The 24,964-nt window shown below is 49.7% G+C and overlaps 2 protein-coding genes across 6 annotated transcripts; one reads left to right on the plus strand and one right to left on the minus strand.

Annotated features, from left to right (window-relative positions):
• Positions 1-186: 186 nt before the first annotated feature.
• Positions 187-16,464, minus strand: LOC122374062 (the record flags this gene model as incomplete). Its single annotated transcript, XM_043352580.1, has 18 exons — positions 16,424-16,464; positions 12,843-12,951; positions 12,098-12,210; positions 11,795-11,922; positions 11,306-11,515; positions 10,897-10,978; positions 10,343-10,513; positions 8,621-8,826; positions 7,893-8,293; positions 7,047-7,237; positions 5,547-5,882; positions 4,809-4,964; positions 3,790-4,145; positions 3,255-3,396; positions 2,662-2,831; positions 1,965-2,387; positions 1,408-1,670; positions 187-367 (listed from the first exon to the last, which is right to left on the minus strand). Coding segments are annotated over exons 2-18 (3,626 nt in total), but the record flags the coding sequence as incomplete, so codon positions are not given.
• Positions 16,465-17,070: 606 nt separating this feature from the next.
• On the plus strand, positions 17,071-24,615 carry LOC122374054. 5 transcript variants are annotated; one of them, XM_043352564.1, is made up of 7 exons: positions 17,071-17,134; positions 19,335-19,468; positions 20,071-20,235; positions 20,745-21,177; positions 21,472-21,681; positions 22,123-22,245; positions 23,454-24,615. In XM_043352564.1, the coding sequence occupies exons 2-7, from the start codon at positions 19,390-19,392 to the stop codon at positions 23,581-23,583; spliced, it is 1,140 nt and encodes a 379-aa protein (XP_043208499.1). In that variant the 5' UTR covers positions 17,071-17,134; positions 19,335-19,389; the 3' UTR covers positions 23,584-24,615. The 5 variants fall into 5 exon arrangements, with proteins under 5 accessions (XP_043208499.1, XP_043208500.1, XP_043208501.1 ...); XM_043352565.1 differs by having other exon boundaries at positions 17,126-17,208; XM_043352566.1 differs by having other exon boundaries at positions 17,133-17,172.
• Positions 24,616-24,964: the final 349 nt, after the last annotated feature.

A 24,964-nucleotide genomic window follows, 5' to 3' on the forward strand; every position in this document is an offset into this window, starting at 1 on the left:
GAGAGAGAGAGGAGAGAGAGAGGAGAGAGAGAAAAAAAAAACAGGACACATGATAAAAGGGTACTCATATGAAATCCAAATTTACACAACGTTGTGATATATAGAAAAGAACCGTATTTTACCCTACCATACCCAGCTGCACCCTACAGAGCCGTAATCCCATCCCCATTGTCCCACAAGCCTCACCTCCAGAGAGTGGCACACACCCGACTGAAGCCGACGTGCGCCTGCTCGAAGGCCCCGCGGTGCTTGGTCTCGGCCAGCAGCGACATAAAGTGCCGACCGATGGCCAGCAGCTGCTGAGGTGTCAGCTGACCGCCGGCCGTCGGGGGACCGGCGCCCGGCGCGAAGACCGGCATACGCTGACCTACGTCGCCCAGAAGCAGACACAGCGTGGGTAGGAAGACGGAGATAACAAGTCAGGGCAGGGAACGGAGATACCCGGTCACGAGGGGGTAGTGGCCAATCTTACATTACGGCATAGAGAAGCACTGACCAGCCACAGGCTACAGGCCATGCACAAAGTATGCTGTTTCGATCGACAGTTAAATGTATGAGTGCCAAATACCCTTCGGGTGTTACATTATCATATAAACCAGTATAACGCCTTTTGGGGCGACTAACGGAGCGAGCGAGAGGGTAAGCTTTGCACGTGCGAAATTTCGAGGGGGTGCCTCCAACTGACTTGTGCACTGCACCCTACTAACCGGTCTCTAGCGATGTGCCAAATTTGAGCACAATCGGCCCAGCCGTTCTCGAGATCTGGAAGCGGCACCCTGCACGTGTGCACGCGCAAAATAGGTCCCAGCTGACTTTTGCACGGCACCCTACTAACCGGTCCCTAACCGCGTACCAAATTTGAGCGCAATCGGTCTAGCCGTTCTCGAGATCTGGAATCGACCCCTGCACGTGCGCACGTGCAGCAGCACCCCAACTCTGGCACATGGATATGCATTGCCTAGTGGGTGCCTACCTACATGCCAATTTTCAGCGCAATCGGCCCAGTAGTTACCGAGATATTGCAACTATTACAAAACTGACACCTCTTCGTTTTGCACGTGTCACGTGCATAAGGGGTCACCCACATGATCGGGAATAGTCCAATACTTGGTAGAAGGAATGAAGCTACCCTACAAAAATTACCGCATGTAAATCGGTCAAATGGTTGCTGAGATATAAGCCTCCCAAAAGCGTCCGCACGGCCGGCCGCTCATACTCAGAAATTTCCGTTAATCTAAGGAAAGACTACGCTCGCTTCGCTCGCTCCGTAACTAAAGCATCGGCCCAAGTTACTATGTTAAGGACAAAAGATAGTCGTTGCCGAGGGCATAAGTTAAAGAGCCTCCACACTCCAAAGCCACCCGCAACGTCAAAGTCGCCGAGGAAGCAGCGGCAGACACGCCTCACCCACCTCCTTCATCGTGCGCCAGCAGCAGACCAGCAGCATCTGCGAGGTAACCGCACGTGTCTTGCCCGGCTCGGCGGGCACGGGTGCCGGTGCCAGCGCGCGACTCAGTGCCACGTCCACCTTCAGTACGACCTCCGACTGCAGGTCCATGGGCAGGTGTCCCTCGGGAGAGGAGCTGCTGACGACGGGTAGGACGACGGCCGAGGCGCGCCGGCAGAGCGACACCAGCCGGCCGCCAAGACCGCGCCAGCTCGGTACAGACCTGGTGATGGAGAGCGACGGTCAGTGGCAAAGCCAGGTTACACAGAAGGACAGATGGCTGTGGGTGAAATCAACGAGCATCGTACGATGGGCACAGATTCAGGTAATACTTTGTGTAAAATTTTGACTTTGTGTAAAACGAACCAGCAAACGCCGGGAGAAACCACAGCACCACTGAGGTATCATACTTCATTCAAACAAAGACGTTAAGCAGTTTCCTTTTTTCAATAATAGCTAGTCACGGCTAAGCGTCCTGTGCGACTTGGCTCGCTCACTGTTCACCGTTCCGACTCACGTTCCGTTGGCGCCGGCCCCCTGTTCCGCCGTCAGCAGCAGTCTCACACACAACAGCAGGCCGTGCATGGGCGCCGTGGCTGCTGCTGCAGTCAGCGCTGACTCGGCCAGCGCCAGCTCCGACTCCAGCCGGCTCAGCAGCAGCCGCAGCAGCAGCCGGGCCGGGTCGTCAGCGCCCGCTTCTCCAGAGCTGGGTGCGTCTCGTGGTTCGCTGTCTGACCGGACAGCAGCATCAGCCGGCTCAGGCTCGGCAGGCGCTTCAGGCTCGGCAGGCGCCACCGTCTCGCTGTTCGAAGCTAGAGTTTCGCCAGCATCGGTGCTCGCCGGAGTGGTGTTAGCTGCAGGGTTGGTGACTTCCTTCTCATCAGTCGAGCTGATCGAATTTGATCGCTCCGGGCAGATGATGGAGTCACTTTGTGAGTCTCTGTCGGCAGGAAAAGATAATTATTACGTTTAAGCAGAGGTCGGTGATGACATCGTTTCGAATGAACATCGCGACAAAAGCATTGAATTTCTTGGTTACGGTTCTTTTCATCAAATATCGCACACATGTCTATGAAAGAAACCTGCTGCGGTTAAATGGTTATTGAACATATCACTTCCATTATAATAATATTGACACGTGAACGAGCCCTCGTCTGTGGTCAAGCAGCAGCCACAGCTCCTTCCCTCTCTCCCTTTCACCCTCTCTCCCTCACCTCCGCGGCGACTCCCTCTGCTGCTCGGCCAGTTTCCGCCTCAGGGCGTCGGCTGCTCCCGGCAGACGTACGAACGCCCTCAGCAGGTAGGCGGCGGTCTGGGAGTCTGGCGGGCGGGCGCTACTGGCCAGAGAGAGGGCCGAGCTGAGCAGGCCGTCCAGGTCCTCCGGCTGCGGAACAGAGAAGTAGGACGGGCGGTCAGAGGGGTTAACAAAACAACAGGGATGGCTTTGTTGGAGGTGACGCCTACTACATGTGCATTGGTACGTTCAATCGCTTATCATCGAAACGATTGCTTATGACTGAAACCTGCTTTTCAAGGCGCGCACATTGCTATTTGCTTATCATTTTGCGCACATAAAACGTCCTACAGTCTCGTCATTACGCGTTCACTCTTTGCTAAGGTTTAGCTTGGCAGCGCATTTGATTTTATTTCACTGAGACCGTTATACCCGAAGACAATTCAAGGTTCGCTATCATATATCAATACAAGCATATATTCGAGAAACGCCCTCCATGAAAGAAAGACGGTCAAGTTGAAACACCTCCCGATTACGTCTAGCAGCCCGCCATAGCGGACGGCCGTCACTCACCTGAAGGTTCAGCACGGTGAGGTCGTGGGAGCAGAGCAGCTGCAGCGCCAGCTCCTTGTTGTTCTCGTAGCAGTCGGTGAGGCAGTAGAGGAGGGTGAACAGCTGGTCAGGTCCCCACCAGCCGGCGGTGGTCATCACCGGTCTGCAAGGGGATGGCAGGGGTGCGCGGGGCATGGGGCGAGTCTAGCCGACAGGAATTAACATACGACTAGCAAATCATTCACTCGCTGGGAGATATCGTTAACCAAATATCAGCCTTTGCAGAGTCGTTTCACTAAACGTTCGTCAATGTCGTGCATCTGAATAAGTGGCAACATAGGTCTGCGAATGTTAACAAATCCGAGAGTCGCTGTGACAACACATAATAATACCTTGCAAACAAATTTGTTTCATGGACACAAAGTAGTGCCTGTTTTTTTTTTCAACCATCGCTGGCCATTTCGGCGCTCATTGCCAAAGGATGACATTGCCTGATTATTTGAGGGCGGTGAAAGAGTCGCAAGAGACAAATATCCTTGTCGAACAGCGTCCTGACCTGTCATGTCCGCCGAACAGCTCATCCACCAGGGTCAGTAGGTGAAGACAGGTCGTGCGCCGCGGGAAGTTGGCTCCGGGGAACAGACCCATGAAGGGCAGTTTGAACAGACGCCGCAGGCAGGACTGGTAGTGCTGCAGCCGCTCCAGGGCCGGTAGTTCAGTGGGAGCCGCCGCCGGCCCGCCGGAGGTCGGTGAGGTGGGCGACACGGCGGCCGCAGGGGGCGCGGTGGGACCCTCTGAAGGCTCAGCGGGGGTGGCGGGGGCGGGCGAGGCGGCCCCGATGGAGGCTCGCCGTTCGGCGCCGCCCACCTGCCTCAGTAATGCCGCCGTGCCGTCCGAGAGACGCACCAGAATCTGCCGGCGGCACAGGACGAGAGTCAGAACACGTCGGCAGGAGAATACTCCACAACGAGCGCGGGCCCTGCCGAGCAGAGCGGTCACAGGCTGGGGTAAGCTGTACTTTATTATCTACTGTATATACTTAAAGACGTATAAAGGCATACATACCCAGCCACGCAGCCATATTGAGCAATTACAAGGTGGGATAAGCTCTACTTAAATTCTCAAACCTCGGTACAAAACCTAAATAAACAAAACAATTATAAATATAATCATAATAATAAAAACTTATAAGTTAAGCGCAAGAGTTTTTCCACTAAGGAAAGAGTGGGTGGCAGCCCAGACCAAAGAAATGGCGCTATAACTCTCCAAAGGCTAATCTCATGATAAAAGTAGCGACTAATAGTTCCCCAACATGACACTTATGATCCCGAGCATAAGTTATTCAGAGAATACCTCTAGCTGTTCCGGAGCCTCTCTCGCCGATAATAGCCCCATCGGCAGTTCACAAGCCGCATTTTACGGCTAATACAGTCTGAGAGCAGGTGGGAAGCCTCCTCATGCCTACTCTGCCTGACTCAGTCAAACACATATTCCTATTCCTTGAATATTGTGTAGCCAATAGCCGCTAAGCTCCATTCCCAGAGACGCCCTCTCAGCCGGGTAGAGCCCACAGACCTTTTTCATGAGCGCTAGCAGCTGCTGGCGAAACGCCGGCGTCTGATTGGCCAAATTAGCGGCCACGAAGCGCACGATGAGCCGCAACTCGACGGGCTCGAACAGCTCGGAGGTCTTCTTGCTGTCGGCGAGTACGGTGAGGGCTGCGATCCGCACCTGAAGAGCAGTGCGGTCAGAGCATTAGTCAAACGGTAGCACCGGACACTAGACAGGTTATACTGCAGCAAAGGCTGGTCGCACACACTAACAGCGCTCAAGGAGTAGGCGTTTCTAGAACTCACTTGGCTCACAGGTGAATGCACTGTCGACCTCAGCCGGCTGCGCACCGCGGTAATATGCGACTAATTATATGCTCTCAAGTGGAAATACCAATTAAGCACTGTCTAAAACCTATTCCAATCAAACTTTTACCTCTTTCCAATTACTATACACAGGGCTGCAGAGTCGGAGTCGGAGTCGGTCGGAGTCGACAATTCTGAACGGAGTCGGAGTCGATTTTGGAAACCGGAAACGGAGTCGGAGTCGAAGTCACCGAAAAATCCATCGACTCCACAGGCATGGCAGGGCTACGGAGTCGGAGTCGGAGTTGGAGTCGGTCGGAGTCGATAGTTCTGTCCAGAGTCGGAGTCGGAGTCGCTGAAAATCCATCAACTCCACAGCCCTGACCATACACCCTCTTCCTATTTCACTCCATGAATCACCTATGCATCCATCCCGTTCCCATTCCCCGATGCCCACCTGATCATCTCTGTGCTGCAGCGCCTCTCGGAGCCGGGCGACCGGCAGCGCGTCCCTCCAGTTCTCCGCCGCCGCTCCCTGTCTGTGCGCGGCCTGGACGGCGGTGAGCAGCACCAGCCACAGGTGGCGCGGCAGCCGGCGCCGACAGGCCACCCGCTGGGTCACGTAGGCCGCCGAGCCGGGCGCCAGCTGGGCGATCCGTCCGGTGATCTGGGCCAGCGCCGGTGGCGGCACGGCGTCCGACTCGAATAGTGGCTCCACCCACACCGAGAGCCAGGTGTCGGGGTCGGCGGCGCGCCGGTGCTCCGAGAGCAGCACGCAGTACAGCTCCACCGCCTGCGACACGCGGGGAGGGCGCGCCGGTCAGAGACTGAGCGCCTCTCACAGGGCGGCAGAGCTGGCCAGAAACGGTACAACGAAAACGCTGGAGACAACATGGAACACAAAAACTAAACAACCGTATCGTGCGAGTGGTAAAGCATACAACTATGCTCTAAAGTTAGTCAAAAATTGAAACATAGGCCCCAACAAATGCATCGTAATAAGAAAACAAAGCATTACTTTAATTTCTCCGGCGTCACCTCAATGCTTACAGACCACTCACCAGGTACAACCAGTGAAGAAAAAGAGCAAGTGTCTACACAAAAAGATGATTAATGTAGTCATATAACTCACACACAAGTGACAACAAAAACATGAGTAGACTGCATACCTACTATGTAAGCACAAAAGCAAAAGAAACAGCTAAAGAAGCGTTAGTCATCCTTACACGGACCACTCCACTTGCTGTTCCTTTATTTGTTTATTTAATCGCTAGCTGCAAATACTCCTATTCTCCACTTACAGTTGAGTCCCAAATGGATGCAGGCAGCCGTGGAGGACAGACTGCGGAACCTGAGTCCGTAACTTAGATCCTGGTGGCGAAGGCCACCAAAATTCAATTCAAGTAGAAAATACGCTGAGTGCTTTGGTGCGCCATAAAAAGAACGTGGTGATGGATGTGCTTATCTTTTTAGTTAAATAAATTAGAGCAGGCCGATTCCTTTACCTAAACGCTGAACATTAGGACTACTGAAAGCTACTTTGCGTAAGAACAGTAAAATTAGAAAAGGCGAGGCATGCATCTGAATTTGCTGCCTGCTATGGTGCTGTCTTATCTTCTTGACATTGGTGACTCAACCAAAGATGCTAATATAACTGTAAGTTTCGAACCGCTACAAAGGGCTGTTGGGATCACAGCACCATCGGCTTGACTTATTTCTTAGAAGGAAGTAAAATATTTCACGAGCAATGTTCACTATTTCTGTTGTATTCATTCAGCCCAAAATCAACTTCACATGTTCAAAATACACTAATGTTGTGGCTGCCTGTCAAAATAAGCACCACAAATTGTCGAAAGGTGAGCAAAGGTAAACCATTGAGACCTCAGCCCATAACCAGCGCCTTATGAGGCTGAGCCTCAAACTTTGAAGGCGCCCCCCCCACCCCCCGTCAACTCACGTGCGTGCTGACGGCCGGGTCGCCGATGACGCCCACCAGTTGTCTGGGCAGCGCCGGACAGGCGGCCAGCAGCCGGGTGACGCCCAGCGCCAGCAGGAGGCAGCGGAGCGCGCGGCACCGGCGGCGCAGGTGCAGCGGCAGCGCCAGCACGCTGGTGGTCAGCTCACGCAGAAACGGGCCGTCCGGGAACCCTGAGAGACAGGGAGGTCAGGTTAGCGCTCAGCGGTCAGTCTGCGGTCCGTCCGGCCGGCGGTCTGAGATGATTGGTCAGTGGTCTATAGTCTGTGGTAAGTGTTCAGTGGTAGGTGGTCACTGGTCACCTATGATCACGGTTGGGCGTATAATGACCTACTGTCGACGCGCCCCTAGGCCGCAACAAAGTCGTGAGTGATGAGCAAAACCTGACGTGGTTGATGTAAGAATTAGTAACAGCGAGGGAACAGCTAAAAAATGTTATCAAAATAAATAAAATGTTAATAAAAAGCAATAAAAATAAAAATATAAATGCAAAAAATCAATATGTAACTAAAAAGTAATAAAAAAGAATAAAAATGTAATCAAAATAATAACAAAATAATGAGTCAGCTAAGCTGGCTTTCTAAGCAAAACATAAGCCCATTGATAAGCTTCTAAGCATTGTATTTCCGAGAGGGAGAAAATAAATCATGAATGAAAACATTCATTAACCTCTTCTAAGTACTATTATCGTTCAGGGATAAAAATAAATAGCAAAGCGCGGTAGGATAACTAATGTCCGCATCAGGTAACGGGAAAGCCCCTCGCCGCTGACTGGATGCAGCTGAGCATCTATAATGACCGCTATTTATAGTTGGATAAGCGACTGACCTGCAAACAGCGCCACCAGCGCAGAGAGCATATCCCCAGCGACACTCCGCACCGACTGGGCGTCATCGGCCATCAGTCGCCACACAAACTGCAGCAGGTCCTCGACCAGCACCTCGGGCAGCAGTGAGGCCAGCGAGGCGGGCGAGCCGACCGGACCGTCCGGCGGGTCGGCCGGACCGTCCGGCGTCAGGTCCGGGAAGGTGGGCGACGCGTCCGTGCCCGACGGAGAGTCGCCCACGGCTGAGGAGAGCTCGACAGAGGCCGAGGACGGCCCCGGGAGAGGTGCCGAGGGGTCCGGTGGGCCGGGGGAGGCCAGCGCGCCGCGGCACGCCTCGGTGACGCGGCCCAGGGCGGACAGCACGCCGCGGGAGAAACCGAGTAGGGTGGCCGTGTCCGAGACACTGGGGGGCAAACAGCGGGGACGGGGGGATATTGACACCGAGACACTGGGGGGCAAACAGCGGGGACGGGGGGATATTGACACAGAGACAGACGGCTACTATCTGACACCTGCAGGCACAAGGCAGGGTCACGGTCATTGAAAATCATGAATTACCATTGTTATTTGTTTCGTGTGTGTATGTGACAGCATCAAAACAAATAGCTCAAGATAGGTATAAAATGACAGCAAACTCGAATTCAAATTTCCAACTCCCATCGGTCGATAATGTCTTTCACCATTTCCCGTTAACTTGTAACGTACTCCCACTGCACTCCTTGTGACGAACCTCATGCCAGTGTGCAGGAGCCAGCCGAGCAGCAGGCTGAGCAGCGCCCCGCCGCCGCCGGCGGGCAGCAGCAGCTGGTCAGAGGGCAGCGCGTGCACGCAGCCGGCCAGCAGTGCCAGCTGGGCAGCCAGCGGCCAATCGGCCAGCGGCACCGGGCCGGCGTCAGAGCCGCACAGCTCCGCAGACGGAAACGCCGCGTTCAGAACCTGGGCACGGGCGGAGAGCGGTCAGTGTCTGATGATGGTTAGAGAGGACAGATTAGCGCGGACGGTTAGAGGACGGATTAGCACCTGGGATAGTCATGTACAACAGCAAATTGTCTAGAAAAGTACGGAAGGACAGACGCTGTCCGTTTTATCGCACGATGTTTAACCTTCCAGGCGGTGGGGGGGGGCATTTTTTTGCCCCCCCCCCTTTACTTTTTTCGATATATCTCGAGAACCGCTGCGCCGATCGTCACCAAACTTTCAGTACCCTCCCGGGAGCAGCTAGCGCACATGGTGACCAAAACATTTTCCAAAGGCTATGATAGGTTGGCCGCTAATGACGTAAGAGTGACGTCATTTTTGCCATTTTCGACCCAAAAAAAGGTTTCGCGGGAAGAGCTGTCAGGCCTACAGCTTTAGAGATACAGAAAAATGTTTTAGACATAAAAGGTGTGGAATCAAAAGGGCTACAAAACTGCTATTTCAGTTTTTCGAATTTTTTGGATTCTGGCCCCCAAAAATCAAAAATAGATTTTTTGAATATAATAGCCAAAAAATCCAAAAAGTTTTTTGAATTTCGAAAAACCCGGAATATATGTGATAGTCCCTACCGCTTTCTATCTACATATCAAATTTGAGATCGATACCTCGTTTTTGGCCAAGTTATAGCGAAAAAACTTCAAAATTGATGACGTCAAATTTTCAAACTCAATTTTTAGCAATTCTAGACCTCGTAGCGTAAAACAAAGACCACCATTAGACTCCCCGTGACGAGCTGCATCGAATCGATACCCATTTTATGCAAAAACATCAACTTTGAAATTTGACCTTTTTGACCTGACCTTGACCTGACCTCCACCAGAAAGTGACCTAAACCGTACCTGATAGTCTTATAACCAACACCATTGAGTTGGAAATGAAAAACTGGCCATAAAACATGCATCACATAACCTTAGTAAAGTTGGGCTCATGTGGTGACCTTTGGTGACCTGACCTGTGACCTGACCTGGTATGACCAGTGACCTCTAATAGCAACATATGTACTAGACAACTGACGCCTTATCGCTGATTTTCGACAAAATGCGTTTTACTCGGTGTTATAGCGCTTTCCCTAGATAAGCCCTGTGAACGGTGAAACATTTTATCTTTGACCTGACCTGTGACGTCATCGGTGACCCCGAGGTCAATGAAATTTGGTTTCCTTCAACAAATTTGACAGGGCTATCGAACGCCGTTTGAATTTTCCGGATCCGTCCAGTAGTTTCGGAGATACGGGGGGGGGGCAAAAAAGTGCCCCCCCCCCCCCCACCGCGTGGAAGGTGGCTGGTAGGCCCACCGCCTGCCGGGTTAAAAGAACGAAGCGCGGCTCCTTCGTCCCCGCAGGTCACCCTAAGGCCTAAACATTTCCCCAGGTGAAAAAAATGAGTAAGAGTCAGTGAGTCAAATATATCGCTAGAAGACATTTACCATGGCGGCTCGCGTGGCGGCTCCCTGTCCCTTACCCCCGCCCCCGTACCGTGGCGTGTAAATCTCTGTCGCCCCCGGCCAGACAGAGCAGTACGTAGGCCATGCCGCAGTTGCCTCGTAGGTCCCAGGGCAGCGCCGGCAGCGTGAGGAGCCGCTCCAGTGAGTCGCGCGCCGCCCGCACCGTCTCCAGATCGTACTCGGGCGACAGTGGCTGTAGAACCTGTGAGATAGGTATAGAACAAAGGTGATAACAGAGTAGAGAGCTGCCGTGGGGACTAGGCATACTGGGGCTAAACGGACGGAACAGCGGCTTAGCTGGTACAGAGAGAAAAGGGCGTCAGAGCCGTAAGGAACTGGGTGGGGGCGCCGCGGTGGCAGTACAGTCGGGGCATTGAGGTTGCAGTGCGGAAACCATAAACGCCGAGGGTGTCAAACACGGTCTAAGGACATCGAAGCTGTTAAGAGACGGAGAAGGGGATGCTGGATTCGTGAAGGGCACACCAACTAAGGACGTGAAGACCATGAGAACGAGTGACTAGGATCGTCATTGGTTTACACCCATGGTCTAGCCACGTTCTCTGTCTTCTGTTCATCCACACTGACCTGAAGGGTGACCATCAGCAGTCGGACGGCCCGCTGCCCGGGACCGGCGGCCGCAGCCAGCTCCACCGGAGACACCATGGCGCTGAAACACAACGGGGAGTCAGGGTCCCTCGTACCTTACACGTTAAAAATAGCACGACAGCGGGCTGGCACGGGCGTCCTACACCTACACACGACATTACAGGAGGCGATTTGGGACAGATGACACTTCTGTACGCGTAATGACGGCAATAAAGGCGTTCACTGTGCCAGCTCGAATCACAAGAGATATGCGACCAAGACTAACAATCGCCTTCTTACGAGTGACCTTAGGAGCTCCCAGGCCATCCTGGACTCTTCATTCGAATAACTTCCTTGAGTAGCACGATGCACTCTCATACCCGCCCGCACGTCCACATCCCCAGCTCACCACATGGTCTGGCAGTGGAAGCCGAGCTCCTCCTTGAAGAAGAGCATCAGCTGCGGCAGGCTGTCCAGCAGCAGGCGGCGGCCGAGCGGGTGGTCGGAGAGGAACTCCAGCAGCTGCAGGGTGGCCGGCGTGGCGGGCGCCGGCGCCGCCAGCTGAGCGCGCAGCCCGGCCTCCAGGGGTGGGCATTGGTCGCCCAGAGACGCCTGGATCCTGACAGGACACACACGAACACTCAGCCGGGGAACAGGCGCTGGAGAGATATATAACAACGAAGCAGACGCAACAGTGGACTTGAGATACGGCTGCTTGGAGGCTGAATTGATCAGGAGACATACTGAAGTTGTCTGAAACATGGATGATTCGGGGAAAACGGTTCGACTTGTCTGCAAATCTGAATCTGGATCACATTACCATGGACGTCCGGACCTTCTCCTCATATGTTACACCCATTCAACGCAAACATTGTAGGAGTTGCGACTTGCGACTTACTTGATGATGACACTGCGCACTTGTTGCGAGGAGTCGGGGTTGAGCAGGAGCCATGCCAGTGCCTTTTGAAGGGCGTCTCGCTCGCCTTCGCTCAGAACTGTGTCATCTTGGAGAACATACTTGTTTATCTGGATGTACGAAAATGGGAAAAGTGTTCAACTAGGTATACAGCACATGAAACTAGCTGCTTTAGACGTGACATTGATACAGTTTTTGCGGATCGAGACAGTAACTAGTAGGCAATGTGAAAGTGTCTCTTTGGTAGTTAACATGTGACAGCCAAAGACGAAACCTTAGACTCACCTCTTTCAAGCAGGCCAACTGTTGTTTGGAGCTATCAGCTGAGAAAAGCTTATCCCAGAGGCTCTGCAGTCCCGAAGACACCGGCGTTTTTGATAGTGAGCCATCCTCATCTCCTGAATACAGTAATATACGTCATGAAAGAAATAATGAGTACAGAGTACAGACATATCATGCATTATCATTGTAGTCTGTCAAACCTAAAAATACCTATACGGACAGAAACAAAACGATGTTTCCGTATACAGCAGACATGCACAAGCATAGCTGATGTGATGGCCAGGTCAAGATGGTATACACGGATGCGAATAAATCGGACGGAAAAGCCGACAGATATTTCAAGTAACTTCTAGAAAAAGAAAAAGATCCCGGACATCATATTACGGCCCAAATTTGGCCCTTGGCTGAATCTGTGCCCAGACCCTCAGTATAGGTTTACGATGTACCAACAAGACTGCACGTCGTGCGAAAGTCCATTTATACCTACGCCTATACGGACCTCAGGGACCTTACCAATCTGAGTAGCAGGTCGGGAAATGTGGGGACTGGGTCAGAACTAGACCACTTATGCGGCCACTTGGGGTTAGCAAATCATAGGCAGGCATTGTTCTTTACATGTAAAAGTTACAGGTTTGTAAGTGAAATATATTGGTTGAACAATGCTTGGTGCAAGATGCATGCATGATTTTCAAAGAAGAACCATTTGCAGCTGATAAAGAAACCTTTCAGGCAAGCAGCAGACTCTTACCTTGAAGAAAATTCAAGGTGGCATATTCTAAAGGAAGTATCACCAAAGATGACAGCCGCCTTCTCCTTGTCTTCTTCCAGCCTGGCTGGGCCATCATTCAAAATCTTTTCTGAAAATAAGACAGGACGTTAAGAATCACAATTGTATTATATGGATAATATACTTTGTGGTGATTACCTTTACCATGCAAAGGCAAAAACTACTATGTGAGGTCAGTGTCTGAATGACCTCACATAGTAGTTTTTGCCTTTGCGTGGCAGCTTTGTCCAGGTGGTGGGGGAAGGCGTTTTCAGCCACACAAGCCAGTTGTTTAAGTGTTAAGAAAACTTGTTTATTGGGCCTTTAGGGGGTGAAAACTGTTTAAAAATTGGTACCTAAACCTTGTCATGCATCAACATTGCATTGTTTTGAAAACAAACACCCCAGGTCACCTGAGGTCCGGTCACCTGTTCAAATTGAATAACTATGCTTTAAAAAACTTTGTGATCCTGTCATTCCTACAGCTTATCACCTAAACGGTTGAAACTTGGTGTATTGCTTCAGGATATCAGTACTGATTATTTGTAAATCTGAGTCTGATTTTTTTCTTGAAACTTGGTGTATTGCTTGAGGATATCAGTACTGATTATTTGTAAATCTCTGAGTCTGATTTTTCTTTATCTGATCTAGGGTCAGGTCATATTTATGGCCTATCTATTAAAAACAATGATAAAATATCAATGCATGGTGCATTAAACAAGTATGCAAAAACCATCAGCTATTTTTTTAGACACATGACAACTCTACCCATATGCAATGGACAGGGAGCATCTGATGGGCAGCAGTCACTCAAAAGTCAAAAGATCATCTTAAATCATAAAAGATCAACATCAGATAATAAGTGATAAAATTTGATACATACATGGAAGAAAAACTAACAATGAAAGCCTGGTAGTGTTCAGATCATCAATACAGATCTATTGATATGCAATATGAGCATTTTGGTCATGACTAAGGTGAAAGTCTCAAGTAAACCTTTCCATGTACAATTACCTATAGCTTATTTTGCATATCCTCACTAGCTAGAGAAAAAATTAGAGTAACAAGGCAAATATCTTTGAAATGAATGTAGTTAGCATAGATAATTCCCAGAGGTGAGCTGGTGACCAGGCTGGATGCCCACCCGCTGAGCTGACATCATGCAAAGCCTTCCCACCTGAAGCCAATCTTACCCAACCTGAGGCTAGCTGTCCATAAGCACTGGGAGCTCACTGACACCGGGCCCCACAGGCCAAATTGGCCTCCCACAACCCGTTTACCCTAAGATAAGGTAAGGTAAGGTAAGGTCACGCACACAGTTTGAACATCATTTGACATGCAGAAAGGGCTACCTAGTCTTGGTCTGGGCCTTGGGTGGTGTTTCACGGCTGCTGCTAGCGTACTGCCAGCAGATTATGTGAGCTGACGTCAGGACTGGGCAAATTCTGGTGCATTATTGTCGGAATATACTATATAGAGCAACGTCATCAGCTTAAAAGTAAAATTTGATGCTGTTGAGGACATTCTGGTCAATCTGGTGTCAACCTTAACAACTTAACTGAGGATGTCACTCAATATTGTGACAATCATGCATCAGAATTACCCAAGTGTGACATCACATCGTCTTGCAAAATACACTGGCACTGGCAGTGTGCTAGCAGTGGACCTGAAACACCGCCTTGCTTTAACTGTGTTCCGATTATAATGTTGCTGTTTGTATCTTGTCACTCTTGTAAACTCATTCATTTGGCACTTGTGGGCTCACTTTCCCTTTTGGATGTGTTCTCATCCATCGGGCGAGCTCTTTCTATGCGGGTTCCTTCCCTTCTCCCCATCCCTGCATTCATTTTGGCTACTCTCAGACCCTCAGACCCAAGATGGTCTGAGCTATCTATCTATCTATCTATCTATCTATAAGAATCTTGGCTCAGACCAAGGGAACCCCAAACAGGTGAGTTGACTTGCCCTGGGACCTGGGTCACATAATACATTGCACATTGATCGACATACTACAGGGTGTCTCAAAAGTTCGCTTACACATTTCCCATGCCAATAAAGCATATAAGAACCGGCCAAAAGCATAAGGTTTTGGTGTCTGTGTGTACACTAGACAAATATGCATGCTTTGACAACTGATTAAGAAGGTTAGAAACCAACCCCTTTGTTGTATCTCCAAAAATATTTGCCCATACCGATTTTTGTTGCTCCGTCAGCTGCCGGAGGCTGATAAAAGGTTACCAGCTTTCAAGCTCTTGCAGGGAAATCCCCTGCAGTTTCTGCGTCGGATTTAGTTTTGACTAGCTCCCCGGCAACATCTGATTTTCCCTGAAAGCCGACAGCTTGCATCGACACCATTCATGAGTATTTTGTAGGCATTCTCTGGCGCTAACTCCTTCATGAATGACTGGCGCCAACATCCCAAGCGCCATTTTCCTTTTCAAAACGACCCCAGTCCTGAACAAACGGGAAGTACCAGGAGTAAATTTTTCGCATCATATGGTAGCAGAATGTGTCGGACGTCTGTTTCTCAGACACATTGTGCAAATTTTGCAAATTCCAAGCGCTCGTCATTCCCCATGCCAAGACCTTCGCTCGGTTGCGGAGTGTTTTCCTCGGGAGAGGTTCTGCTTTGTAAACGGCCCAAACCTGTCCATCGTGTGGTTTTATCGGGATTTTGTGTTTAAAAGAAAATTATTGGCTGCAGATCTGCCTCTTGAAACTTCGTTAGAAAAAATTTTACAATAACTGACACTTTTGGAGGGTCAGGTGTCCTTGGCATTGACAATTTTTGTGTTATTGTCCCCAAAAATTAGCGTTATAGATATTATAAACAATTTTAAATTATAATTTGCCTTTATTTTACGATGAACTGCACTTTTTGAAAATGGGTAACCTCTGTCTGTGAGCTTCTTGCCAGTTTTCAATAGTTATGACCGCATTTTCAGCTGCTTTCCGGAACACGAGTCCGCTGTCGTGCGAGGGTCGTTCAAAACGCCGTTAGTCTCGCATGGTTTCGTCCTTCAAAAATTTTAGCCACCGTTTTTATGAGATGATCATCATGTTGCACTCATCCTCGCCGACACTTAGCCATGTGTCATTTCCGACTTAACCATTCCCATTACTCCTGAAACAGAGAGTTTCACAACATACCCGACTTTGCAACCTAAATTTTCGTGCCTGACCCATGGTCAGAGGTGAACCCTTTTTGTGAGCTCATGAAGGGTCGAATGCACTTGAAAACAATGAGACTGCTTGAGGAAGGTTGTCACCAATGCCCATGCGAAATTTCAACTTTTAATTTCTTGTTGATTCAGAATTATTGGCAAAAAAGAATGGCTGGTACCTGTAAGCGAACTTTTGAGACACCCTGTAGATGAGTGAAAACCACAAGATTGCATGATCAACATTGGCAGATTATCAGTAAATCAATACGTTCCATATCATATCAAGATTAATGACATGCACAATTTATTATTAAAGATCAAGATGCGGCAAAAGGCAAAACACGTTTTCAATGCTGAAACCATCACCAACCGTAAAAAAAGAATAGTCACTGGACTTACCGAAAATGTAAAATTAAGTTTCTCAGCAGCAGATTCGGGACGACGGTGAAAAGGGCGCCTGCGGCGATTTGATCAAGGTTCGGGAAATTCACACGTGACGTTTAGCAGGTAGAAGGCCAACAGAGGGGGAGAAGCTCCAAATGTCACGTGACTTATATGCCCTCCGGCGCCCTGTTTTCACCGGCGTCCCAGATTCGTATGCCCAAATCGAAATGGCTTAGTTACTTAATTCATAATTAGCCTTCTTGAGGAGTTTCATCCAGTTTCATGAGTGACACCCGCTCCTGACCATGACCCTTCAGAGCCTGAGTAACGCCAAAGTAATGCAAAGATTTCTTTATTTGGTATTAATCTGGTAGCAATTTTTCTGAGTCTTTCTGACGCAGCCAATACATTCAACTTTATGTTCAGTGTGAAAAGCTACTGCTAGTGCAGATCTGCTCGTGCAGTAAAGTAAATATTTTCATTTTTTGCCACATGTTCATAACATTGAAAAGAGCGAAACATACTTAAATACGTGAATTTTAAGTTTTTTTCTCAATTTTTGGCCGAATTTCAAAACATTTACTCAAAAATTCTTGCGCATGAAAAACGATGGGTTTGTTAGCGGTTCATTGCATATCTAATAAAACACTGGTTATATTTTTGTTACTTTGCAATAAAAACACGTGCACCAGCAAGTGCGTGAGTGCGTGCTCTCACGTTCCGCAGGTGCGCTGAGCCTGGGCCCTCGGAGCCCTCTTAGAATTGTCAAGCTTTACGGCAAGGCCGTATATAGCTTTATGGTTTGGACATGTTGTTGGCTTTCTAACTTACACAACCTTTACCTGTGTGGCTGCCTCAGGGAAAAATGTGTGCTAGCCATTTGACACTTCCCCAGACTGGAAAAAATACCTGCACGTTGTGCGGAATATTACGTCCAGCGTAGTTGTGGCATTTTGCCAAAAAGTTCTGCGCACGTCCGGCGTAACATCCCATGTTGATGTGCTGAATTCAGCGCATGGCGGCAGCTTAACCCGCGAGTTGCCGGGGGGGGGGGCGTTAAACGCCCCCACTTTTTTCGCCGGGCCATAGCATAAAAATGGCGCGCCAAATTTTGGGTACCTGTAGGGAATTGATTGAAGTTTATTGTGACATAGTTTCAAAAAAATCGGTCGGAAAATTTTTGAGATATCGAGGTTTTAGTGACGTCATGATTTCTCAGCTTTCGACCAAAAACAGCATATGTTCAAAAAATCATAAAATCACAGAATAGACATACAGACATGCCGTAAACGCCATTAGAATGCCAATACCATGAACAATCAAATGGCTATCTTCGATTATTGATTGTCGTTCCGCATTTTCCAAAATCTTGAACTGAATCTTGACAATTTCTCGTGACTACTTCACGACCATGATACATGAATTTCTTAAATTGAACTTTTTGAGCCAAACACGTACACATATGATAAAATGAATGTCACCATCGTGTTCTACGGCCCAAATTACCCATAAAACATGTGTCATAGGCTGCGAATAACAGTTTTGATTTTCGGGGATATGTGCCTACCCGGTTGACCTGACCTTGACCCTGACCTATGCTTGACTGACCCCTACATGAAACTGACACTCTTGTAGGCCTTATATGATGGATTGTGCACCGTTTTGACAGAGTTTCTGACAAGAGGCGCCCATTGCGAAGTCCTGAAGTCCATGCTACTGAAAGCCCGATTTCAGGTGTTTGACCTGACCTTGACCCGACCTGTGACCTCAAAATTCAACTTTAAAGTACTCGTCTGAAGCGTCTCGTCGCGTTCTTTCGTTTGCCGCCTCGTGCGTTTCGCTGCGCCTATTGGTTCTCGAGTTATCGGCTGGGGGCGTTTAACGCCCCCCCCAGCAAACGGTGGGTGGCGAAATACCCCAGCAACTGCCGGGTTAATTTTTCAGGGCAGGGCGGCCGCATAATTTTTCGCTGAATGGTGGCCACCATTTTTTTGGCATGCTGGCCAAGCTAGCAGCAGATTCACCCTGAGGGGGGCTCTGGAAAGGGTTTGGGACGAGATGTCCCTCACCCCGGTTATTGCCGTTGAGTGCTCCTAATCGCGAGATGTCCCAAGTTCTCAGCGAAGGAGCAGCTGCTCAGGTGAGGCCTCCACCCTTGGCACTGAGATAGGTATGAAAGACCTTGTTGAACATTGTCAGGTGTTGTGAAGCAACTTCTGCAGTGGGCTCGGTAAAACTCCTGCCCACTGCTGGATTTAGGGGAATGAGAGATCTGACAACCTGGCAAAACAAGTACCCTCGGCCTCGGTCGCCCGCTCCGCGCTCGCCAACTCTGCCGGTTCCTTGTGCGGCCTCGCGTCAATATAGTCTCAAGAAGGTCTCACCAGTATCTACCATCTTGCCTGGCGTAGTGTATGGAATATGGATGTTTTACAGTCTGGACTCTTCCCAGCTTCCAACCGAAATTTGCACAGTTAAAGTTCGGTTGTAGCCTGAAATTGATGAATTATATTTTCTTTCGAGTTTTTTGATGTTATGGTCATAGCGTTATCGACATTATGATCATAACATTAGAGACGTGTTGGCTGTTGCTGGTTTTATTATTTACTACAAAGTACTAAAGCTACACTGCAATCCTACATGGTTTTCACCTGAAAAGCTCTAGCAGTTTATAAAGCCTTGATAATGACCAATTAACAATATCTTAAGTGCTTAAGGAGTTGTTCTGTGCAGTCAAGAAGCTGATATTGACATGTGAAGTCAGAGAAGATGCCTGATGTGATGCAAGACCCTTATTATGTGATGTCAGACTTAAGAGTGTCCCATAGCATAGGCTTCCATGCTGATAGCATTGAATTAATAATATGAACAACAATTTGAGATGTGCTCATATACCTTTTCCTAATGTTTGCTTGTCTTTTTTCAGGGACACTTCCATTATTGTTAATTAATAATTAGTAGGTGTGGAAGCAGGCACCAACATGAAAGCAATAAAGAGAGCAATGATTGAAGATGTTGCAGATTCAGATGTTTCAGCAAGGGCAAATTTACCTAAACTTGGTGAGTGGTCTGTCTAAAGATATTTTACTTTATGTATCTTTTAATTAACTAAAAGATGTGAATCATTTTACAAGTGTCAGTCAAACTTATGAATGTGCAGAGAACCTTTCTACATCACAAGAACCTCTGCATCCATAACCATCAAATTTGGTGCATTCTTGGGGATCGACTGGAGGCTGGCTTGCCCAAGTCGTCCAGGTGTCTCAGGCCGCACAGGCACAGGTGCATGGCTCACGATTGTGCAGTGCTCACTCATTTATTGCTCCAAAAGGTGTCAGTGTATTGCAAATACCTGGTTGTTGTGCATAGATCCAGGCCTTTCTATTGATGCTAGGGCAAAAATTGATGAACTATGGGTCAGCTATGATCAAACCTCCATGGTGCATAATGCTATTTGCTAGTTGATACAACTTAACATATTTCTCTCAACAGATACATTGAAACTGACAAAAATTGTGCATAGATTGTAGGTACATGATTGATGAGAACAGTAAATAGCTGGTACGTGTATAGATGTGTATCATCCTACGCTGTCAGTACAGGTAGCACAAAGGTGGCTGTCACCACTCACCATGCTGTACTAACCCTCCCCTCTCATTCAGTCACGTTCGCCAGCAGCGACAACGTGCCCGGGGGCGCCAAGTTTGCCTCGTTTCGTAACACGGAGGACGGCTCCCTGCTGCTGACCGCCAACACTGACCGTCTGAGTTACGTCAACAAATCGCAGCCCGAGCAGCTGATGCTGGCCGTAGTCAGTAAATCCACAGGTGGGTCGCCATTATCGTTAGCAGTGCGGGGCAGAGATGTTTTACGCCCACCCTACGCGTTTTTCGTAGCTGTCTCGGACTTTTATTTCTCACTTATCAGTGACAAATGCCCATTGCTCACCTTTGACATTGAATGCCGTTTTTTCATAGGTCAGTTGGTAATGATCCAGACTTCATAGGGATGTCTGGCGTACATAAATATCCAGCAATTTCGGAACGCTAAATTTTTGCATGCATGTATTATCCCGACAACCGGAATTTTGCGTTCGGACGGTAGAGGTCACGACCTGCAATCTGCATTCAGTTGACCTGTGACCTGCACTAAGGAAAGATCAACTTAGCACAAACTCTGCCGCTGTCAACGTGGCTATTCCAAACATGCGAGGTTATGGCAGCTTTGCCGCTTAAAAACGGCAGCCATCGCCATTATCGCCGCCACCTGTCATTACCACATCACTGGCTCTGTGTTGCGTGCTTCACTGACCAGCTATCCCCATCTCCGCCTGCAGGGAAGGCGCGCCTGGTGCCGCTGCAGTCCTTCCACCTATCCCCGGCCCTGGAGCCCGCGGCGGCCGAGCCGGAGGGTGAAGAGGCTCCCCAGTACACCTGGACAGACGTGGGTCGGGCGTTCGGTCTGGCACGCTGGCAGAAGCAGCACCAGCGCAGCACGCGGCTCGACGTGGGCAGCGGGTCCCGATCGGTGGCTCAGTCGCTAGAGGTGGCCATGGACCACGTGAAACCGGCCCAGCCGCCGGCGGAGGGAGACGAAACGCCGACCGCTCCGGACGGCCGGATGGAGACGGGGCTGGTGCCGCCGCAGAACTTGGAAGCCACAGAGCCGTCCGAGGTTTATAACAGAGAGGACGTGGTGCCCGGATGGCTCTACAAAAGACTGCAGAATACGGCCGATAAGTTTGACGAAGCGCTGAAGAAACTGGACAGGTGGGTGATATGATATACAATGGTATGATTGTAAGGGGATGCAGGCTTCTTGCTAAGCCACATATCTGGTGGTGGAAAACGCAGATCCGTACCTTTTAGCGTTTTAGGTATTTAGTAATCCTACCTAGATCCTTACATAGTTACAGTACAGGATCATGTTCTTAGCGTGTTTTGCCTGTGCCTGCCATATACGCCCTCCTCCCTCATAGCCACTGGCCCCATATATGTAAGTGCCGGTGCTGCCTGTGACCACTCTCTTTCACATTGGCCGTTACGCTTCCCCGCCCTCCACAGAACCGACGAGTACCTGGTGACCCAAGCGGCGAAATGGAGGGACTCTGACGAAGATAAGTTCACTCTCACCATGTACCTGTTCTACATGGTGCGCCTGCTGCGCAACCTGCAGGACATGTACGTCACCAAGTCCTGGAAGCGGCTGATGATTCCGGAGCCGGTGCTGGAGCACCTGCGAGACGCCTTCATGGAGAGGTCCCACAACGGATGGTGAGTGTGTTGTGTCGAGCGGACAGGACGGGGTGACGGAAAAGGGAGTGGTGCGGCAACGCACGGTACATGACGGAGAAATAGTTTTGTGGTAAATGCTCGATGTGTGGCCGAATTCCTGTTCCCTGAGGCAGTTATCAAATGAGAATCAGGCTGCTTTCAGTTACGCCGAGAACGCGGCAAGCTCCAACTCACGAACTAAATGCATGGATAACGAGCAGAATCCTTTTTGTGTCACCTTTTATATCTTTGTAAATATCGTGATCTAATATTTGTTATGTCGCTTTGCCCATCTAAAACGGTATGGTGAAAAAGTTACTTGCAATATGTTCGTATGTTTATCGGTCCTCCCTCAGAAGGGAATGTTTTTCGTATTTTTTCGACAAAAGTTCGTCTTCTTCCGTCCCATTTTCCATGTTCTCTGCCCGCGTGTGTCACCAGGGACCGGTCGGAGCGCCTGCTGGACAAACTGGCCTGCCACATCATAGTGGTGTCCCTCTGGATCCACGACTACACCATCCGACTGGAGGATATCACTGGTATCACCAGGGTCAAGCTGAAGAAGTGAGTCAGACACCGGCCTGTCAGCTGATGTACTGTTCAATACTATTTGCGGTTACCGAACCCCACAAGACGACTGTCCAACCACTACTTGCTGTAGATGTGCGGCCTCTCGATGTGAAGTATGTTAATATTGTACGTACAACAGCATCCATACAATTATAAATATCTTACATTAAGTGGATAAACAGAAATTCGTGGCATCAGTTGGTTGGTTTTTGCTACGATGTAGGTATTTTGAGTGTATTTTTTTTTTGTGCATGTCTGCGAGCATCATCACGTCAGTGTTTGGGATCAGCTGAAGTACACACAATATGGCCACATCCGGTTTTCTGTGAAAAGTGGGCGACAACTTTTTCCAGTTCTGTCGACAATGCTCACTGGACTCTGTCACTCAATATCGGCCCTAGATAACTTACCCAGTACGCCGCCCCAAATAATAAGCATTCGAAGAGTGCTGGTCTTGTATAAATAAACCAATAGGTGCAAGCCGTAAATACAATTAGTCGCAGACTGCTGACATTTACACTTAGCGAACGGCTCCAAACCACTGATCCCAGGCCGAAACCCTATTCCTGACCATTCATCGTCGACCTCAGACCACTGGCTACCAACCACCGACTCGGCTGTCTGATTTCTGACCTCTGACCCGGCTGTCTCACTTTTGACCTCTGATCTGGCTGTCACTTCTGACCTCTGACCCGGCTGTCACTTCTGACCTCTGGCCCGGCTGCCACTTCTGACCTCTGACCCGGCTGTCTGACTTCTGACCACCGACTCGGCTGTCTGTCTTCTGACCTCTGACCCGGCTGTCACTTCTGACCTCTGACCCGGCTCTTTGACTGTTGAACGCAGAATGGCATCTCTGGCAGTTCCCCTTCCGGCGGGCTGGTCCAGCACTGCTCGGTCTGACCGTGTCTTATGTCCCAGTACTGCTCGATCTGACCGTGTGTTATGTCCCATCTCTGCTCGATCTGACCGTGTGTTATGTCCCTCCTGCCAGGCTGGTTCAGTACTGCTCTCTGCTGGGTCTGACCATGTGTTATGCCCCTCCCGGTTCCAGTACTGCTTGGTCTGACCGTGTGTTATGTCCCTCCTGCCAGGCTGGTTCAGTACTGCTCTCTGCTCGGTCTGACCATGTGTTATGCCCCTCTCCGGTTCCAGTACTGCTTGATCTGGCCGTGTGTTAACTGTTATGCCCCTCTCGGCAGGCTGGTTCAGTACTGCGCTCTGCTCGGTCTGACCGTGTCGTCAGGCGACAGGGCCATGCTGAAGCTGCCACTGAAGGTGAAGGCGCCGCCAGTGACTTCGCGACGCACCAAGAGGGTAGCGGCCATGTGAAAGAAGCGCCGAGCATTTCGCGGTAGGTTCGCAGGCTGAATGATACCTCTGGAGTCCCGGTGAATATTGGGACGCCGTGATAATGTGATGTCAGTGAAACTCGAGAGGTCCTCAACGAGTGTTGTTTTCGACAAAGTGTTCGTATTTTTGTAGGTAGGTATCTAAATTTATTACTGCACTTACCTGCATTTGAAACGGATCAAGACGATCATGATCACGGCATCACCGTGAAGTTGTCGTCTACTCAATCGGTGGCTGTTGCGCGGCCGGCCCACCGTCCCGGCGTGCACTGACAGTTTTTGGCGCACTGACTGCGGTGACTGCGGCATGGGCAGCGTAGCCGCTTGCACATGCCGTGGCAGTTTGTTTATTTGTTTATTTCGATTTAACACCTACGGACAGATGCCCAGTAATATGTGCAGTCTTGTCATAGAAGTACGGCCTGTTTCACTAGCCATGTGAACTTGTTGCCCATGATGCGTTCAGGATTACATGTGTCGGTACATATTTCGAGAATGTTCCGAGCGTCAACCCGTTGGCATAGAAAAAGGTGTCTTCTCCTGGTTCACAAACGATTATATTGTTAGGTCGACAGAAATACCACGACGCAGGCTAGTGTTACTCCACCGGAAAGAAGTCAGTCCGCCTTTAAGTGCCATCTGCGAGCGGGGAGACTCGTGTGCAGTCATTCGATCTGTCCCCTGGAGCTCTCAGTTGTCTGACCGGCCACTTGGCCCGTCTCAGTACCTACTCTCAATCGTCCGACCGACACGATCATTGGCGGTGCGGTAAAGGCTGGAGTCGCCTGGTGGAATAAGCTGCGGGCTCTGTGCGTCCATAGTTAGCGTCGAAGTCTAAAGATCAGTGTCTTCTGCCGGTCTGTCTAAGCTGCCTGGTTCAACGACCGCGCGTTTTTCGTATTCCGCCGTCTGGGGCTATTGGCTGTGGCTGTGCAGTGTTGTTTTTGTGGTGTGTCTGGGTGTTTCTTGCCTGGGGTCCGAAAATGCTGAAATACGATTTCTATGAAAATTTGCTGCGGAGTATTTACGCCATCATATCTGGTTAATCCGTGATTTGCCGGGTTGATTCAACAAAGTGTACTCTGGGTAGGGGAGCGTGGGGTAATTTGGCCGCTTTTTTTAGAAAACGATATAACTTAAAATTGACGACACATTTCTGCATTTTCTCAACGCTGGCAGGTGTCGCATTCATTTTACTTTACTGGACAGTGAGCTTGAAATGATAGAGTAATTACTTATATTGAAATTATGACGTATTACAAAGGTCTGCAAGGCGGCCAAATTGCCCCACTAGCAGGGTTATTTGGCCGGGGGTGTGGGGCAATTTGGCCGGCGTTAGTTTGCGGTCGGGATTTTCTGTT

The sequence above is a fragment of the Amphibalanus amphitrite genome, unplaced genomic scaffold (genome assembly GCF_019059575.1).
Source record: "Amphibalanus amphitrite isolate SeventyFive unplaced genomic scaffold, NRLGWU_Aamphi_draft 001596F_arrow, whole genome shotgun sequence".
Classification (NCBI taxonomy): Eukaryota; Metazoa; Arthropoda; class Thecostraca; order Balanomorpha; family Balanidae; genus Amphibalanus; species Amphibalanus amphitrite.

Bases quoted from the DNA above. Each gene is read 5' to 3' on its own strand.
- LOC122374054 (XM_043352564.1), top strand. From the start codon at position 19,390: ATGAAAGCAATAAAGAGAGCAATGATTGAAGATGTTGCAGATTCAGAT. The intron at 20,236-20,744 runs GTGGGTCGCCAT...CTCCGCCTGCAG, and splicing joins CGTAGTCAGTAAATCCACAG to GGAAGGCGCGCCTGGTGCCG. The intron at 21,178-21,471 runs GTGGGTGATATG...CGCCCTCCACAG, and splicing joins GCGCTGAAGAAACTGGACAG to AACCGACGAGTACCTGGTGA.